The sequence below is a fragment of the Colossoma macropomum genome, unplaced genomic scaffold (assembly GCF_904425465.1).
Source record: "Colossoma macropomum unplaced genomic scaffold, Colossoma_macropomum, whole genome shotgun sequence".
NCBI classification, from domain to species: domain Eukaryota; kingdom Metazoa; phylum Chordata; class Actinopteri; order Characiformes; family Serrasalmidae; genus Colossoma; species Colossoma macropomum.
Window position 1 is genome coordinate 4,652,208 of NW_023494785.1, and position 20,049 is coordinate 4,672,256.

At 40.0% G+C, this 20,049-nt stretch overlaps 1 protein-coding gene across 1 annotated transcript in view; it reads right to left on the bottom strand.

Moving 5' to 3' along the window:
* Positions 1-20,049, bottom strand: part of LOC118815495 (rho GTPase-activating protein 21-like) — a 103,253-nt gene that overhangs the window by 32,259 nt on the left and 50,945 nt on the right. Inside the window, exons 7-12 of the mRNA XM_036581650.1 lie at positions 17,629-17,652; positions 12,836-13,087; positions 11,303-11,415; positions 8,361-8,837; positions 7,071-7,447; positions 5,416-6,081 (exon numbers count right to left, since the gene is read on the bottom strand). Of these exons, the coding sequence (XP_036437543.1) occupies positions 5,416-6,081; positions 7,071-7,447; positions 8,361-8,837; positions 11,303-11,415; positions 12,836-13,087; positions 17,629-17,652 (1,909 nt within the window). The remainder of the gene's footprint in view (positions 1-5,415; positions 6,082-7,070; positions 7,448-8,360; positions 8,838-11,302; positions 11,416-12,835; positions 13,088-17,628; positions 17,653-20,049) is intronic.

Consider the following 20,049-nt stretch of genomic DNA (forward strand, 5'->3'; position numbering starts at 1 on the left):
AATTTCCTTGTGTCAACAGAAGCCACTTAATTTCCATCTGCGAAAACAAAAACCTGCCCAGAGCCATCAGCAGCAGTCAGCCTCCCTCGAGCGCCAGCCGTGTATTAGAAGTGAAGTGTTTCTTGTCGAGTGAAATTATCTTAATTCTAGTCGATATGTCTAATATTTCTTACGTTGAGATGCCTGCGCACTTATTATAAGATTATTTAGCTGCTTTCTGACATTATTTAGTAAAATTATCTCACTGTACTGGCAGATAATACAGCTTGTGTCAAGCACGTTCCTTAAAAAAAGCAAAATTATCTGCCAATCCAGCGAGATCATTTTACTTAAGAAGACTTAAAACAGGTAAAAAATGTTTGGAAATAAGTTAAATAATCTTAAAATAAGCTTACAACAATCTCAACAGGACAAATATTGGATATATTAACTAGATTTACGATAATTTTACGTCACAAGATACTATATTTGCAGGGCTCAGAGTGAAAAAAAATGTGTGATGAACCAAAATTTCCATCACTGAAAATTTCTGACAGAATATGGTCAAAAACTGCTGCTTTGAGTTTTGGGCAAGTTTTGACAAGGCTTACAAAACGGCGTTAAAGGCTTTCCAAGTAATTTGAATGGTAAAGAGAATGAGTAAAGACACTGTTTACTTCCTGCACTCTAGAGCAGCGTTCAGCATGGACATGTTCAAACAGCATAACAGGAGCAGATCAACAGTGACCACGTCGGCTGTGTGGAACTACTTCTTATCTATCTGTGAGGGACACTAGACACGCGTCTCACAATCTCTATTCATTCCAGCAAAAGAAGCAGAAAGTCCCTGTGAGCAGGCCTGAACCGTCTGTAGCCACAGCTGTTTAAATGACAGCCCAAGTGCGAAGTGTAACTACATGCACATTTACGGCATTCGGCAGAGTCTAATCCAGAGCAACTTACAATCTGATCATTTCACAGGTAGGCGAAGGTCGCATTAGGAGTCCTGCCCAAGGACTCTTACTGGTATAGTGTAGGGTGCTTGCCCAGGTGGGGGATTGAGCCCCAGGCTCCAGCGTGGAGGGCAGAGGTGTTGCCCTCTACACCATACCAACCACTAAAACCGACTAAAACAATGACGGAATTTCTCACCTGGGATGACTAACCTATCTGTTCTTCAGGACGTGGATTTTGTAGGCATATACGGGTATAATATACTGTAATAATTTAATAAAGTTGATTAATGTAGGCTGTTTTTATCAGCTCAGTTGTGTCATACTGAAAGCATATTTTATCAATACTAAGTATTTTTTCTTTTTCACTTTGCAGTGTGGTTTATTTTATTTTCTTTGCTTAGTCTGCGTTACTTAAACTGCGGAGCTCATTAAAGAGAGCCAATGATTGATCACATGGTCAGCAGATGACTGCAGGCAGAGGAGGCTAATTCAGGTCCAGAAAGAAGAAGTCCTCCACAGGATTTGGTTTAAGCCAGGCAGCTGGAACAAAGTCCTGGGGAGGATTTTTTACTTTCTGGACCTGAACTACCCACCTAACTGTAAGTGTTTGCTGACTCAAAACAATGTCTGTTATCCTCAATAAAAGCACAGTCAGGTAGGTGTATGTGTTCACAACAGAACAGCAGATGTACACCGACCAGGCGTAACATTATGACCACCTCCTTGTTTCTACACTCATTGTCCATTTTATCAGCTCCACTTACTATATAGGTGCACTTTGTAGTTCTACAGTTACAGACTGTAGTCCATCTGTTTCTCTGATACTTTGTTAGCCCCCTTTTACCCTGTTCTTCAGTGGTCAGGACCCCCATGGACCCTCACAGAGCAGGTACTATTTGGGTGGTGGATCATTCTCAGCACTGCAGTAACACTGACGTGGTGGTGGTGTGTTAGTGTGTGTTGTGCTGGTACGAGTGGATCAGACACAGCAGTGCTGCTGGAGTTTTTAAACACCTCAGTGTCACTGCTGGACTGAGAATAGTCCACCAACCAAAAATATCCGGCCAACAGCGTCCTGTGGTGCAGCGTCCTGTGACCACTGATGAAGGACTAGAGGATGACCAACACAAACTGTGCAGCAGCAGATGAGCTATATAGAGTGGACAGTGAGTGGACACAGTGTTTAAAAACTCCAGCAACACTGCTGTGTCTGATCCACTCGTACCACACCACCACACCACACCACCACACCACCACCACGTCAGTGTTACTGCAGTGCTGAGAGACCAGCTCAGGTCAGCTCGCTCTCGAATAAAGACATAAATCAGCAAATTTACTGATTTACCTCCCCCCAACCCCAAATGCAGCTTATCAACCAAGACATGTTTGTTTTCTCAAGTTTGCTAAAATACTTAACAAGTAGACCCTGACCGATATATTGGTCGGTCGATAATATCATCTGATGTGGATGACTTGTCGGTTTATCAGTGTGGGCAAAAAGGATTATGAGTTATAAAAAATTTTATTCTCTAATTTTTATATTAAGGATTCTCAAAGACAAAACAGACTTTCTACACCCTCTGTTTTTATGAACTGTTTTATAGCATGGGATTAATACAAACCTCTGAAGAGGTTTCTTTTAGTGCATTGAATTAATAAAACCTGGGATTATTTCTACTGTTCGCTTTATAGCACAGGGTTAACAAAACCTGGCATAATTCATACAGATTTTTTTCATAGCACAGGATTAATGTAACCTGGGATTATTCCTATGATTCATTTTACAACACGGAACTAAAATATCCTTTTCACGGTTTGTTTTACATCATGGAATTAATAAAGTGGATTTTTTTTCTACGGTTCATTTTATAGTAGGTGAAAACCAGTGGAAACATTACTTACACGGAAACGCACAAGCCATACAAGAAGCGCTACAGGTGAAAATCCATGTCAGACCACAAAAGAACTTCCTCTTTGCTGGCCCAGTCTGCCATGGCTTTCGGTAAGAGTCTGAGTCTACAGTAGCACCTCCAGCTGCCCAGCAGAGCTCTGATAACCTCCCACCACACTTCCTCAAGCTGATTATCAGACACATACCCCAACTCCCTCAGGAGAGAAGCTGAAACCTCTGTTCCCGGAAAAGTTTCATTACTGATACACTTACGAGAATCAGAGAAAAAAAAAACTGAAATACTGATTTATTTGACTAGCAGACCGAGACGTCATTCAGCAAAAGCAAAAATAACTACACCATTATAACTACAGTTAAAAATGCCACTTGTACTCGAGCACTAGTGCAGATATTATCGTTTGTCTGACATTTCAGAACTTCCCAGCGTCCCTCCTCCTCACCCCGCACCCTGACAGAACAGAGCGGTTGCTGTAGCAACATCACCCGGGGTCATGATTGCATATACTGAAATCAAAAACAGGCGCTCGGATATAAAAATTCACCACGGATAATCGATAACTGGGACGTTTTGAACACACAGATTTCTAAAAGAAGAATATAAGCGATCACACATTAGAAAAAAGAGTGCATTCACTGAGAAAAACTAAAAACAAGTACACAAATGAATATGTACATTTTCATTTATGGCATTTGGCAGACGCTCTTATCCAGAGCGACTTATAATTTTAAATTTTTTACACAGGTAGGTGAAGGTAGTGTTAGGAGTCTTGCCCAAGGACTCTTATTGGTATAGTGTAGGGTGTTTGCCCAGACGGGGGACTGAACCCCAGTCTACAGCGTAGAAGGCAGAGGTGTTACCCACTACACCACACCAACCACATGTGACTAATGATTAAATAGTGACAAATAGGGCTCTAATATCATTGTGTTCACTGGGCCCTTTGCATTGGTGTGGCTTCCACTACTTGCATTAAATGAATAAATGTAAATTTACATGTAAATGTGAACAAATAAACAAGCTACTATCATAATAGGGTAATCTATGACCATATGGTACTGAATGGTCAGATCCTTGTACTGATGCTGATCAAAACAGAAAGGAACTTACATTCTAATTAGGGATGTCCTGATCTAGTTTTCTTTTGCCCCGATCCGATTAGAGTTAATTATCAGCCAATAATGACTGATTCAATCTTGTTTTCATAGATAATAAAGCCAATTTAGGTAAAATATGCTAGGCTGATGATAAATGCTACGTGCATAATGTGACAATCTGGGCTAATATGTTTTGTTTTTGCCTGACTTTTTTAAACATGACCATTTCATACTGCGTCTAATATTGGTCTAATCTGACTGACCCTCCTTGATGATCTGGCCAACAGTTATTTTAACATTTTAGTTTTAAAGCAGAAGTTTTGCAGCTGGCAAAGCAGAACGTTTCCTAAGATGTTTTTGTTTTTTAACCGGATGAGACTCACGAGTGAAAAATGCGGTGGGAGTGTATTCTTATCACTCTTATTCATCACTCTTGTAGTGTAATGTCGTTCGTGGTGTCAAAAAAAGAGAAGTGTAAGAGCCACTCACTCATTTTAAGCGCTCATATTTTGACAAAAGGCTGGGTTACAATGCAGTGGACAAACTGGCACTGCAGATGTTACAAGTTTACGTTTTCTTCTTTAAAACAGATCCACACTGCAGACATTTCGACCACTTCTGAAAACGCTCCTCACTGCTGCAGCTTGTGGATAATGGCTGTTCACATCACATCTGCGACAGTGGCATAAATAGAGCGCAAACAAAAGAAACAAAGGACCGGAAATGGATCTGGCTTAATATGGACCAGGAGTTTCAAACTCAACCACTAAAGGGGCCATATTAAAAAAATCTCATCAAATCTGTGGGCCAGAGAAAAAAAATGTATTTCATTTTTAATTAATGTTGTGCTGTAACCCAAAGTGGCCCTTGTTTATAGAAAATACATAAAAACTTCAGCAGTAAAATACAGACACTTATTATAGACCTTGAAATATTACATAAATACTTGAAATATTCAAAATGTAAATGTTCCCAGGAGCTCGGCCTTTTAAACCTACCTATTTGCTGGATCTAGACGCCTGGCATCCTTTCTTTGCTGCATGTTTGTTAGTTCTGGGGCTCAGTTTCTGAGCTGCTGAGCTGACTTTAAATGTTTGTGTTGGTTGAACTGCAGCTGAAATGCAGCTAGTGCGTTTGGTGATATGACTGGTGTGGAACTGCATAGAGTTGTGTAGAATTGTATAGAATTAAGGTGAAACCGCTGTCCCATAGACTGTTGGTGTAGGAGAGTCGGAGCGCATTATGTTGCAGTGCATGCTGGAGACTGTAGTGCAGCGCATTGTGAAACGGGCTAATATTAATAGAAAATTAAAATACTTTTGCGGACTGGATAGAATTCTAGATTAGGCCCATGTTTTAACTGCTGGACACATGGGATATGGACCATAACCGATCCATTAAAATATGCTGGCTCTGATCCACACTGATACTAACAACTTTACTACACAGACAAAAAAATGCTCTGGCTCTTACCAATGAAGGGGATGGAGTCCAGTGAATCGTCCAGGTCTGCTGACCCCGAGGCCTTGTGCTGCTCCCCTAGCCTCTGTATGTGCATGTCTCTGCGGGCGTCGTTGGGCAGCCAGAAGGTGGGGGTCGCTGTGGCGCGCTCTCCCCCTCTCTCTCCCTCGCTCACGGCCTGGATGTAGGATGGGTGTCGGAGAGGAGGAGGGCCCGATTTTTCCCTCCTCAACACCACCACTGTGGCCTCAGCACCCTCGATTCCTTCCCCTTCCCTTCCAACGCCCCTGGGGTGTGGCCTCCGGATCACCGGCCGCTGCAATACCGAAGCATCAAAGCTCCGGCAAACCGGCAAATCTCCAAGCTGCTGTCTCCTCTGAGCTTTTTCGGATCTGACTCCGAGCCCCAAATCTCCATCGGACTCCTGCAGGCTCTCTGTCCGCGCCCTGGAGAGATCTGGACGCCGGGGGCTGGAGGCCAGGTGGTTAGGCACTGGAGCGGCTCTTTGGTCTTTAGAGGGCTCTGCAGCTGAGCCGGTGCTGCTGGCGTATAAGGAGGCGAGAGCAGAGGCTACATAGGATGTGGCCGAGGTATCCGGAGGTACAGAGGACTGAGCGGTGAGCTGAGATGGCTTTGGAGCGGCAGTGTTCCCCAGACTCTCTGCCCTGGAGCTCAGCACTGAATAATAGAAATAATAATAATAATAATAATAATAATAATCATCATTTGCTTTCATATACAGTGTTCAGAGCATGTTGCAAAGCAGAGATATAAACAAGCATAATATAGATGAAGGGAAAAAAGTAGATTTTAACAAAACACTAGGATATGGATTATATTTAACCCTTTAAACCCTGAGTATGTGGGCCCACACCCCTCACTCTCCTCACCACATAACCTACATATCAGTCTAATTACAAAATTATCTCTAAATAATAAGGATTAGGATTAACTGACAACATATTTGAGTTTAGGCTTCAAAAAGTTAATAAAAGGCAGATTAATAATTATTAACATAAATACAGAGACATAAATAAACATAATATACACTATTATTAAAACGTTTTTATTCATTGTTTTAGTATGAAACCAATTTGGCTGCCGATATTTTATTATATATAAAATACTCTGTCTAACTCTAGGAAGCTGTAAACAGCTGTGTACTGTAGAGAAAGAAGTTATGACACAATTAATATGCAGATTTTATCATGTTTCAAAAAGGAAGATCACAATCTGAAGGCAAGAACGAACAGATAATTACAGTATTTATCATTTAATAACTTCTTTGTTATCAGAATCCTTAAAATACTGAATAAAATATTCAAAAACACTTTTTGGCGAGTAGTTAAATCTATGCTGTATCATTAGTGCTATATATAAAATAACAAATATCATAAATATGGAAATTTGAATGGTAGTGTAGATTAGATTTAGCACCATAACATCTGTTTATATGGGCCGATACTCCTCACTCTCATAACTGCTTAACCTAGACTAACCTAGTTAGTACTAATACAGAAATAAAGCAAAAATATGAAAAAACACAATGCATATTAAGCAAGATCAGTAACATAAATAAATAAATAAATAAATAAATAAGAGATTTTAAAAAATATGAAGAGAGGTCAGAAGCTAAACTAAAGCTGGCTGATTCCCAAGATTCGTACCTTTGTTTAAGAGAGGTGTGACGGAGAGCCCTGGGTAACTGCCGCTGTACCCGCCCATGGTCCTGTGTGGCTGGGACACTGTGCGTACCGAGCTGGACTGCCTGCAGCCCCTGACCTCCTTCTCTCCTGCGCAAACCAGTGTCCTGTCATCCGTCTCTGTCCGGCCGTACGTCCGTCTGTCCAGCAGCTGCCTCTCTGCGCCGCTCTCGCCGTGCCTGCTGAGGTAGTCGCAGGATCGCGCTCGCGGCTTGTTCACGCCCACCGGTGCTGAAGGCAAGGCGTCCTGCGATGCGCTACGTGGCCAGTCCCGTGACCCTACCGCCCGCTCCGCTCCACCCAGCTTCTCCTGAGACACGCTGCGGAGGGGCAGGGGGACCCTAGAAGCAAAGGTGGGATGATAACGAACTTTTAGTAACTGACTGAAAAATACTGGAATGAAAATCTAAACATTATATTTCCTGAATTAAACTAAAAAAATCATTTAATTGAAAGATTAAATAAATTAAATGATAAAATACAAAATAATTTTAAACAAATTATTAAATAATTAAAATAATTCAATACATGAAATAAAACTGAACAAATTTAATGACAAATTATACTTATTTATGAAAATTAAACAAATGTCTAACATTGTAAAAATGTACCATTTAAAATATATTTTCAATATCTCAAATATGAAAATGTGCAAATTAACCATTAGGGAATTTTTAGTGATTAAAAAATCGAATCAAAATTAAATGATAAAACTCTACAATATCAAAAGTCTTAAATTAAAATTATTTTTGAAAAACAATGTCAAATAAATAAAGTTTTCAATTGAAAATGATCTAATTTTAAAATATGAAAAATTAAATTCTTAGTTATAAGCATAAAATACAGAATAAAAGTAACATTTGTAATTCTAAATTAAATGTATTGTAGGAATTATTGATATTAATAAAAATATTCAAAATTGTAAACTTTAATATTTTAAACTGTACATTAAATAAATGAAAACAATAAAATGTTAAAATACATTACATACAATAATTTAACACGATAGGTTAAAAATAAATGAATTTTTTAAACAAAATTCTAAAATTGTAAAATTTAATAATAAAAATACAAAAAAGTAGATTAATATTATTGATTAAAAATATCAATAATTGACAAATGATTGTGATGACTTGCTTCATATCAATAACTGCCATTCAAGATAAAAGACAACTGTCATATCTGAAAGGTAGGCGGTTTTTGAGGCTGTGCATGAAAAGGCTTGACTTGGCTTGATAAGTGAGTCAGCAGTACCTAGAACTGGTGTGACTCCGTTCGTGAGACGCGCTCCTCCTCCGAACGTGGGCTCCGGTGACGTCTTTGGCCGGTTCAGCACCAGCCTGCTGTTTGCTGTACTCGCCCGCAGCTGCCCGGAGGCTGTCCAGGCGCTCCTGGATGGTCCGGGAGCCGTACATGTAGAGGCGCTTGTTGTCGATGTACTCCTTATAGGTGGTGTAGTTCCTCCAGTCGATGTTCTGGTGAGGGGAGCAGGGTGAAGTGGTGGCTGAGGGAGGAGAGGAGGTGTACGGGCTGGAAGCAGGAGCTGTGGTCGCTGCGGGTCTGATGGACTGGCTGAGCACAGGTGCAGAGTTCGAGAACCCTGCAGGTTCTGGCAGTCGGGCGGGGGTGTAGTGTAACTGTACTCCTCCAGCAGATGAAGAGGAGGCAGTGGTGTGGGCTCTCGGGCGCTCTAGAGCGGATTCAGACGTGGCAGCGGTGACGGGGGCGTACCTTTAAAAACACAGATTAAAAAATCTTTAGGCTAGAATTCAATTCGTTTATTGGGTCTCTTTGAAAGAAGAATTCGAAATCCAAAATTTCTGCATAATTAAATAGTTAAACAGAGTCATTCAGAGCGGTTTGGTGTGAAATGCTTTGTTCCAGATTCACTTAGAGTCAGAATCATTCACAGTGGCGGTGATAGGAACCAGACGTCCACCTCTAAAAGCTCCCTCAGAGAAAGTTACTAAATGAAAATGGTCATGAATTCACTGCCTGATGTCCGAGACACTGTTTTACAACAGTGTTGAGAATGTTTTCATCTAAAATTTATTTTTTTTTCCAAAATATTCAAAGCAGGGAGATACAGATCAGATTTACCACTACTCAGTCATTATCAATGATTGAATTGTGCAGACATTTTGAAAAATCTGTGGAATTCCCCTTTAAATTTATACAGATGTTTCCACGTTTTGCCTTGCATATTTTAGCAGTCTCCCTTCTCGAACACACCTGATGCAACTAATCAGCTCATTAACAAGCCCTACCTAAGGGGCAGTAGAGCAGGAAAACACCAACATATACAACACTGGGGTTCTCAAGCACCTGAGCTGGGAACCACTTGATTTTTAAATAGTTTAATTTGGACACAACTTCACTGTAAGGGATACAGTTGCATGCAAAAGTACGAACACCCCTGTTCAAATGATGTGTTGTTAATTTTCTAAGAGAAAATAAGTTAAAACATCCTCTACAGAGTACAAACTTAAACAGATCTACAGATTTTCTACAGATTTTAATGCACAATTTCAATTTATTTGCTAAGTTTAACATGTTGGAAAAAAATAAATAAATACAAAATATAAAATGTGCCATAACATGTGGCCTGTGAACCCCCCCTCTCAACCCCATGTATTAAATTCAGCAAATAAACTGTGATTGTGCATTAAATTGTGCAGAAGTGTGTCTCTGTGGAGGATGTGTAACTTATTTTCACTCAGAAAATCAAAAAATACCATTTGAGCTCAACTTTAATGCTCTGTTTTTTTTATATAGATTGATTAAATAGATAATATAGAAAAAACTTTATTGATCCCGAAGGGAAATTGCTGTTTTACAGTAGCAAGACATATAATTGCACATAAACTTACATATATTAGGCACAAAAAAATAGACTTTAGTTAGTAAAAAGTAGGAGAGAGTACAAATAAAAGTATATCTATTTGCATATTTACATAAACATATAAGACAGATTTGTTGTATTTACATGAGAGCAGGTGTTGCACTAAGTGGTATGAAGTCATTTATAACACAAAGAGTATAAACATAACTAGGAATATCAGCAGTATTTACAGTCTAAAGTGTGCAGCGAGAGTCGTTACAGTAGCAGATTATGATATATTGCACAGTGTGTATTAACAATAGTCTGAATACAGGGATGTGACTCAGCACAATTCAGACAGCAGGAGATCAGTACCGTCTCTGTAGAAAGGAGACTCATCTTAGAGCCTTATATATCTTTATATAAGCCAAGTTGTTGGCTTTGTATTCCTTCCTACTGAGTAGTAGAGAGTTTCAGAAGTACTAGAAGGTCTTAATAAGTGAAGTGTTTCATTCAAAACTGCTTACTTTCAAGCTTGGTAGTTTTACAATGGAAAAAAACTAATCAGATTCCTATCAGCTGATATTCAAGGTTTCAATATCAGTTCTGGTGTCAGAAAGAAAAAGGGTCGCAATGTGATATTCTCTTCCTGTGAAAAGTATGCTGTGATTTTTTAAGAGATTTTTTAAGATATCCTACATTTCGTGTACTTCATTTTCCTCCTTGGTGTCCACTTACAATGTTTGGCGTTACGCACAAGTCACAATGTTTACATGACCATTTTCCAACCTCTCTTTATCCCTTAAGTTAAACAGGCTGTTTCTGTTACTGTGTCTTTAAGACTGACGTATCGCTGTTGTCAGAAGAAAACCTTGTATCTGTAATGTAAGTCAATGGAACCAGACTTTTTTCCAAGTCATTTTGGGTCATTTCTTTTAGTCCATTCATCATGAAATTTACACACAATGTAAAGAACAACAGGCGTTTTCAGATTATGTCAAAAACTGAAAAACGACAAAAAATGAAGATAGGTAATCTCAGCGGTATGTAAATGAGCTCTGTTCTGATTGGCTGTCATGTATTGTGCCTCATTCAAAAACAGTCCGGGCTGAAACACGCCTTATAACACCAGAGCGAATGGGCGGAGCTTAACGGCTGTAGGCTGAATAGGTGGATATATGGAAATGAGTTGGTTTGTGTGACATCACAGAAACAGCGAATTCAACAAGGCTGTTTGTTACAGCCCATTCTCTATATATGGACTGGGGAGAGAAAGGTATGTTTTGAAACTTTAACAATGTTTATCAAACTAGTTTTACATGATACCGGCCCTTTAAAATGGAAAGTGCTTTCTTAATAAAGGTTATAATAATACCTGTCCTCCTCTGTCCTGTGGCTGGGGGTGGACCGGGCCGGGGATTCAACCGGTTCCACTGCTGTCCTTGCGCCCTCGCTGTACACGCACACCACAGTCTGGGTCTTGGGGACCTGGCAGTAGGGATGAGGATTATTAGGATTTTACTGCAATATTTCAGACAGAGGGGAACCCTCAGAGCCTTTTAGGCCTTAAGAGAAAGATGTCTGCAATTTTTAGAAGTTTTGGTTGCAAATGAAAAGGATTAACCTTTGTGTGGTGTTGGTGTGTTTGTTACTCAGTGGTCTGCTGGACCCACCACATCATTGTTTTTTTAAATCAATACAGCCATAACAATTAATGTAAAAATACCAGATGTTTAAAATATCACAAGTGGCCAGCGTAGGGTTCTCCTTTAGCAGCTGTAGCCAGTCAGCAGCCTGTCCATGTTGTCCACCCACACCCTCTCACACACACACACACACAGACACACACCCACAGACACCCACAGACACACTAACAGCAGGCCATGTAGGAGGAGAACAGAGTGAAGGACACAGCACCTCCACACTTTTATTCCCCGCAGGTTCACGTAATATAAATGTGTGGGGGGTGAACAGAGTGAAGACACTGAAAATGGGTTATTTTATACGTTCTTCACAGAAAATGAGCAAAGGTCAAGAATCTGAGGTTGAAATAATAATAAATCACATCATTTTTTCTTTTGGTCAACAATGAAAATGGGTCCCACAGACCTGAACACCACACAAGGGTTAAACTCTTAAAACACCCAGTGGAAAATTGTCCCATCAGGATTTTTGGAGTAGATAATTAGGTAGACACAGCCAAACGAGCTCTCCCATTGGTTACACATTAGATTAACTACCAACAGAATTAGGAACTGGCAGTGGAATCAATCAGGTTTTGATTTACAGTGAGTGGGACCAATTCTGTATGGAAAAAGAAGTTCTAGATACGTGGCTGACTGTGAATACAAGCTGTAGTCTAACCAGGTTTCAGTCAGGTGTTAGAAATGGAAAACGGTGGCAGCTCTATGTCGGGACTCTTTACTGCAAGAGTCACTGTAAAACGACTACAAGTAAGGTACAGTGCACCGCTGTTAGCTTAGTGCTAGCATACCACTAGAATCCCATAGGAGTGTTAGCAGAAATCAGCATTATTGTAGAGGTGGGTTTTGATATTTTGAGGCCTAAAGTGAAGGGCCAGCTCTGATACTCACAGTTCATCACTGATTTAAGATCCTAAAATCAAAACTACATTTAATTTATTAGCTTGTTTTTGCTGATTCTTTATTAGCCTAGCAAATTGAAAATGCAAGGTATTGCATTATGTATTACTGTACCACTCCTGGTTCTCCACAGCTTTCTCAATCATTGCAGAATCATCTGCAGCTTTGTTCACATTTATTAAGCCATTTTATTTTTATTTTTATATATTTAGACAATTATTAACACGGTGAAAGCTGTGAAGTCACACTAGGCTACCATATTAGAATCATTTTATACATGCACCTATACTAGGGTGTATCCGTACCTGTGAGGCAGGTGGAGGTGAGGGGGGAACAGGGATCTCCAGTCTGTAGCTCAGCTCAGGATTAGAGCGCCGGCCTGCCCCCCGCGAGGCCTCAGAGTGGGCCGGGGGCTCTGAGGCCGGAGCCTGAGCCTGAGACATCCCCGAGCATTTAGCCTCTATCCGTGGGTAGCAGATGGGAGGAGGCTCGGGGATGTTCCGAGCGTTTCCGCTGTACGCTTCGTTTCCTTTGAGGTATGCATCTTGGGAATAGGCCTGAAAACGGAAGAGATGTATTAGTAGCCTACATGAGTGTTAATTAAAGACTCTATAAAATGTTTACAACACTTTCAGAAGTAACAGCATGAGATATTTTATGACACACACACAGGCTAAAAGCACAGGAGCAGTGAAGTGTTTTACAGAAAAAAACAGCTTGACAACAATTAACACAACACGGTTATTGAGCCTATATTACTTCTGAGGTCTCACAAAGCAGGATTTCTTGCTTAGCCAGCAAACCTCAAGCTTAGTTTGTTCTGTCTCACGACAGCGAATCACTTTTTACCTCACTACATCACCATGGCAACTAACGCTGAACAACTAACCTGCTCTAGGGCCGGTTAAGCTCCAGATTTTGGATCATGAGCAGCTCTTGAACCAATCAGGGCTGAGCCTCTGACCAATCAGGGACTGACGGAGGAGGATCCCTACAGTCACGTCTTTCTTTATGACATTTATGGTGTCAATCACATGAAGAATATCGCTTTTTAACAGAGGAAACCAATCAAACTACACAGATATTAAAAACAGAAAGCAGTTAATACTCCAGTAAGCACCAACTCAGCAGCAGAGGAGACAGTGTTGCTTTTTTACTGTTAGAAATGTTTTAATTTCCACACATTTAAGCAAATTTCTTCTTTCTTATTTGAACAATAAGCCGCTGGACAACGCCTTATGTTTTACGTGACTGGCTGTTCAAAAATGTCACACTTTCATGTGCACATTTATGGCATTAATGGTAGCTTGAACATATAAACTGCCTTGTAAACTGCCTCGGTAAAACGAGTTACCTGTCACTTCGTTTTTCAGGTTTTCGTGAACATGAAACTTAGTCGGAAACCCTACACTGGTTACCTATTAAGCTTAGAATCAACTGTCAAATACTTATTTGTTTTCTTTTGTTAAATCTATTCATGGACTAGTCTCCAAACATGTGTCTGATAGGCTTCAATGTTATGACTCAACTTTACTTGCTATTTCAAGAGAACGGACAAAGACATGAAAAGGCAGCTTTCAGAGTATATGCCCCTTCTGACTAACATCCGGGATTAGATTTGATCATTTCTGATATTTTACTATTGCATTTCATGTTTTATATTCCTCTTAATCTCTTTTCCGGGTCATTTTCACAACCCTGTCACTCTGTAAAGCACTCTCAGTCACTGCTTGTATGAAAGGTGCTACATAAATAAAGGTTTGACTGATTGATTGCACTCCTAGTGTATCAGCAAAACTCATTCAGAATCATTTGGTTGTAGAGTCAAAGTTTGTGCTGCTCTCTGACTGTATAGCACTGAATATTACAATATTAGTTATAATAAAATTAATTTACAGAATTAAACAAATAACAAATAACATGTTTTGTTATTTTTCTAAGTGTAAATAAGTTACACATCCTCCCCAGAGACACATCTCTGCACATTGTAATACACAATTACTGGTTATTTGTGGAATTTAACTTATTGGAAAACCAAATAAGACATAAAATGTGGCAAAAATCATACTTTATTTTTTTCCACAATAAGTTAAATTTGTTAAATAGCTCCACAGTTTAGAAGCAGAATAACAGAAAGAAGCAGAGGATGTTCTCGAAAGGATGTGTAACTCTTTTCACATAGAAAATCAACAAAACAAAACTATCTGGCTATCCAAGGGTACCCAAACTTTTAAATATGGCTGTATTTGTCTATCGCCTATTGAAAAATAATTAAAACAGAATCATTTCATTACAGTTCTCTTACTGCTGTTGTAACTCTGGAACCTTGATAACTGGGAAAGAGTTTCAGAGGTGGACAAAGAACAGTCTTTCCATACTTGAGCAAAAGTAAACATCATCCTGGTGTAATATTGCTTAAGTACAAGTACTCCATGTTTCTACTGAAGTAAAAGTACAAGTATTCTATCTATATATACAGTACAAAAGTACTCTCTGGTGAATGTACTTAGGTATCAAAAGTAAGTTATTGAAGATCGTGTAACATTAATAAATAAATTATATGAAGGAGACCTGTTTGAATGCAGACACCTCAGGAATAACTTGTTCATCAAATTTAAACAATTTGATGAACAAGTACTCAAAGTGTTTTGACTTTGATACTTAATTACATTTGCTACTTCATTACATCACAAGCTAGTATTTTTGTACTTTTCCTCAAGTAATCTTTCACCAAGAATATGTCCTGTTTTTACTACATTTATGTCTATAGATCCATGTAAAGCATTTTTACTGATCCATCCAAAAGCAACAGATGCATGCGGAGGGGAAAATAAGTGAATGAGAGACAGACAGACAGAGAGAGAGAGAAAGAGAGAGGGAGAGGGCAAGTTGCCAGGCTCAGAATAAAAGGCAGTGACCCCGTGGAGGGATTAAGAGACGGAGGCTTACGCACCTTTGGCTGCGGAGAGAGAGCGACACGCAGACAGGAGGGCAGAGCCAGAGGAGTGCAGCGATTCACCGGGGCGCTAATGCTAACATTAACGCTAGCTAACGTTATCTCTGCCAGCATTTCTCCCACCGTAATCCTTGACTCTCCAGTCTACTCATAAAGTCCCATCTCTGACTATAGCTCTCCGCTGTAACAGGCACCAGGTTAAAGGGCAGAGTCGGAGTGGAGCTGCGGGTGTGAACGGAGCTCCAGCTCAGACAGAAGTGAGAGTGTGTGAGACTTTCACCACTCTCTGTTTACCTGAGGTGTCAGGTTTCAACCGCAGCACACCTCTCTGCTTCTGCCCGCCTCTCTCTTCCGCTCCCTCTCACCTGCAAAAGGCTCCAGTGGCAAGAAATGTAAGTGCAACTAGAAGAGGAAAACGTCATGAACGAACTCTGGCTGGACAAAGCCAGCTAATAATGGTAGCTAAAGCAGTTGTAGACAACTGTTGGCTGTTTTCGATAACTTCACTGTCTGTAACTGTCTGTTTATGTTCCAGCACGTGATCTTAGATCTGCAGATACTGACCTTCTGAAAACACCTTCAGTAAAGACAGAAAACATGGAGAGACTCTTTCAGTCCTTCTGCTTCTAAACTTTTAAGAAGCATCTAATAACGTATTTCTTCAACTCAGCATCAAATTAAAACTCTACGTCTCGTGATGTTTATCTTTTAATCTGATCTGTGTTATTTTCTTATATGATTCTAAAGTAATACTTATAATGTCTTGTATTAATGTTAAGCTTCATCACCTGTATGTAAAGCATTTGAGCTGCCGCCGGCATGAAAAGTGCTATATAAATACAATTTTTCATGATGACGATTATTATTATTATTATTACTGCGTTTATACAGCACTTCCAGGTGGTGGTTAGGGTGTTCCAGGTAGTTGCTATGGTGTTGCTACGCAGTTGCTTTGGTATTCCAGTGGGTTTGTTCAGGTGTTGCTTGGTGGTTGCTTGGTCAGTGCTAGTTATGGCCCTAACTTAGAATGGCAGCTATGTTAAAACAGCTGAAGCTTTCTGTTTAGCCAGAAAAACACACCCAATCCATATTAAAAATATGACTGTTATGAAACAATATGATGTTATGAAAGACATAACATTCTCTATATGTAGATATTTTACAAAAAACTCAAAAACCGAGTTGTGTGCTGCAGTTCCTCATTAGGTTTAACCGGATTTTGCCAATATTCTGTAAAACCAGTCCAACTCAGCAACAGTTGCTATGAAAAATGCAATTGTGGGCGGAGCATGGACGGGTCAGTTGTATCTCTCTTAAAACAGTATACTTCCCAAGTGCACACACTTAAAAATAAAGAGACCTATACGGGTCTCGGCTTGGACATACAGCTCTAGGAAGAATTTTAAAGTGGGATACATAAAAAAAAAAGAAAATCTGTATAATTAAATTAAAATTAAATGGCACTCAAAGAGTCGCTCAGAGTGGTTTGGGTGGAGTGCTCTGTACTGGAGAACATTATAAAGTCAGAATTGTTCACAGTGGTAGTGAAGAGTTTAATGCCTCTAAAAGAACTAAAAGGTTTTGGCCTAAAACACACTTGGTGGATATATATAGGCAGGGAACAGTTGGACAAAATAGTACCAAAGATAACTAATTTATTCAGATTAATCACTATTTTACCATCAGCAACATTACATATGAACTCGGAAGACTCGTGTGGGTTCAGTGGTAGTTCTGATAGTAAATAAAATGTCTATATTTGTGTTGTAGACACTGTGACCCCTGGTTCCTATCAGCACCACTGTAAAGAAACCTGAACCTTTTCAAACCAAACCACTCTGAATGACTCTGTTTGCATCTCAACCACTGAATTATAGTTGTTTCTAAAATTTGGTGGAATTCTCCTTTGAATTAGAATACGTAAAAAACTCAAAACAGTTTATTATACTTGCGTACCATAGTTTATTTAAATACTTATTTAAAAATAAGAATCATGCACTGAAAGATTCCTCAGTGAACCAGAAGTGGTTCTGCTTTGGTTCTACATCCTAAAGAACATGTTTTGGCACCTTTAAGAGAGCAGATTAGAGATGTGAAAGAAAACAGACATGAAGAGAGGTGAGAAGCTGGACTCCTTCTTACCAGAGCAGTGATGTCCCTGGAGAACTGGAGGCCGAGCGAGGAAAGGAAGGTAGAAAAGGAAGAAAGAAGAAGAAAGAGGGAGGCAGAGAGAGAGAGGTGGTGAGAAAGGACAGGAGGAAGAGATCAGCAGACACTCTACTGCTGCCATTCTAGTGCAGGATAAAGCAGACTATAAATATACACTGCTGAGAGAGAGAGAGAGAGAGAGAGAGAGAGAGAGAGAGAGAGAGAGACTGACTGACAGACAGACAAAAAGATAGAGAGACAGTACTGTGCAAAAGTCAGAGACGACCAATCACATATCATTTTTAGTCAAAATGTCCATTAAGCTCAATTTATTAAGTACAAGTTATTTATTTTTTAATATTATAAAGCAGAAACCATATCTAACAAATCCCCATATCCCCAAACACATTCAGTAGCTACATTTACATGCAGCCTAATAATCCGTTAATAACCCGACTAATAGCTCAATCAGAATAGAATACGTCCATGTAAACACCTCAATCAGAGGTTTAGTCTGATTGAGGCCATTCAGAATACAGTTCCTATCCAGTTGATCGAGGTGGGTAATCCTGTAAATAATCTGTTAAATAGAAGAATAATATCCGTGTAAACGCCTGTATCTGATTACATTCCCTATCGGAAAGTTTAAGTCCGTTCTGATCATGTTCGTCATGTCATAGTGAAAATTTATACCGTTCAACATGGCGGAGCAGAAACTGGTCTGCAGAGGAGACGAAGTTTATGCTCTGATCTTTAAAAGACGGCGGTGGGACGGACGTCCAGCTTATGTGTCTCAGAACGCGACGTCTTCCTCTCGGCCTTCTTTAATAAGGACATGTGAAGGACGTTTTCCTGAGTCTGACATCATTTTAAAGTCATTAAAAACACAAGCACTGCTCACTGCTGCTCATCTCACTCTGACTGGACTCACGTGACGCTCGCTGTCATGGTAACGTCTACACTAAGCGGTTCTCTACGCATGTGCGTAACTTTGGATCGAAAACAGAGATTTTCATCAGATTGTTGAGTAGAGTGAGCATAAACACCTCAGTCTGAATCTATAATCGGAATTTTTTTCAATAGGATTGGCAAGTGACATTAAGGTCTGGACTCTGGGGTGGTCAGTCCATTGTTCTGAGAACACCATCAGCTTCTTTGCTTGAGTTGCAAATGTTCTTCTTTTCCTTTTCTCAGCTACACAACCTTTCAGCCCCACAGCTCTTCTCATTATGCCCATCCCTGCTAAATACATGTTTTCTGCTTTTCTGCTGGAAAAATGAATTGAACTTGTACTTATCATTTTCGGAAATCAAATCAATGAATGGTCTCAGTACTCTATACAGATAAGAAAGAGGATGAAGGCCAAGTGAAAAATAGTACATGAGGGTGTGGGAGATAACCTGTTCACATGCACACATGCATTGTTCTTCATGTTGTAATCCCACTGATGTTCATCTCTCTCTGGCTTATCTCCCACACCCACACACACACACACACACACACACACACACACACACACACACTACTCCCATTTTAATTCAACCAGATCAGCTGATTCAACTGATACTCTTTTCAATACCTCCAACCATTCCTACTAGAGGTGGCACGATACCACTGTTTTTCCAGTACTGATATTGAGACCTTGTGAATCTGCCGATACTAATCTCAGGTAAACATTAACGATTGCCCAAATGCCCGGGACAAGTAAATTATTAACCAATTATTATTAGCCAAGATGACGTTCAGCCTTAGGGCACTTTTGACAGCGAACAACTGTAATTGACATTGCCTTCATTCACTTTTATACACATAATAACCTCACAGCAGGAAAATTGGTCTAATCCAAATGTGTGTAAAGTTAAATCTAGCCAATCTCACTGTTTCTTGGTACTTGCTTGTAGTGCACAGCCTAGCCAAACTTTCTACCGCAGGGAAAAGTGACCCAGCTTGGCACCAGCCAGACTGTGCCACAGCAGTGAAAAGAGTTCTGGCTCGCGGCCCAGTCAAGCGCTGCTATTGTGAAAAAAAGTACCCAGTCAAACTCTGCTACCAGTGTCCCAGTTGGCAGCCCATTCAATTCTGCTACTGTGAAGAAAAGTGGCCTGGCTTGTGGACCAGTCAAGGTCTGCTACCATGGTGAAAAGTGGCCCAGATCGTAGCCCAGTCAAACTTCACTACATTGGTGAAAAGTGTCTTGGCTTGTGACCCAGTCAAACTTCACTACCATAGTAAAAGGTAACCCAGCTGACGGCCCATCAAACTTCACTATCACAGTGAAAGGTAACCTGGCTGATGGCCAGTCAAACTTCATTGGCATCGTGAAAAGTAACCCGGCTGATGGTCCGGTCAAACTCCGTTGCCACAATGAAAAGTAACTCAGCTGACGGCCCGTCAAACTTTGCTACCATAGTGAAA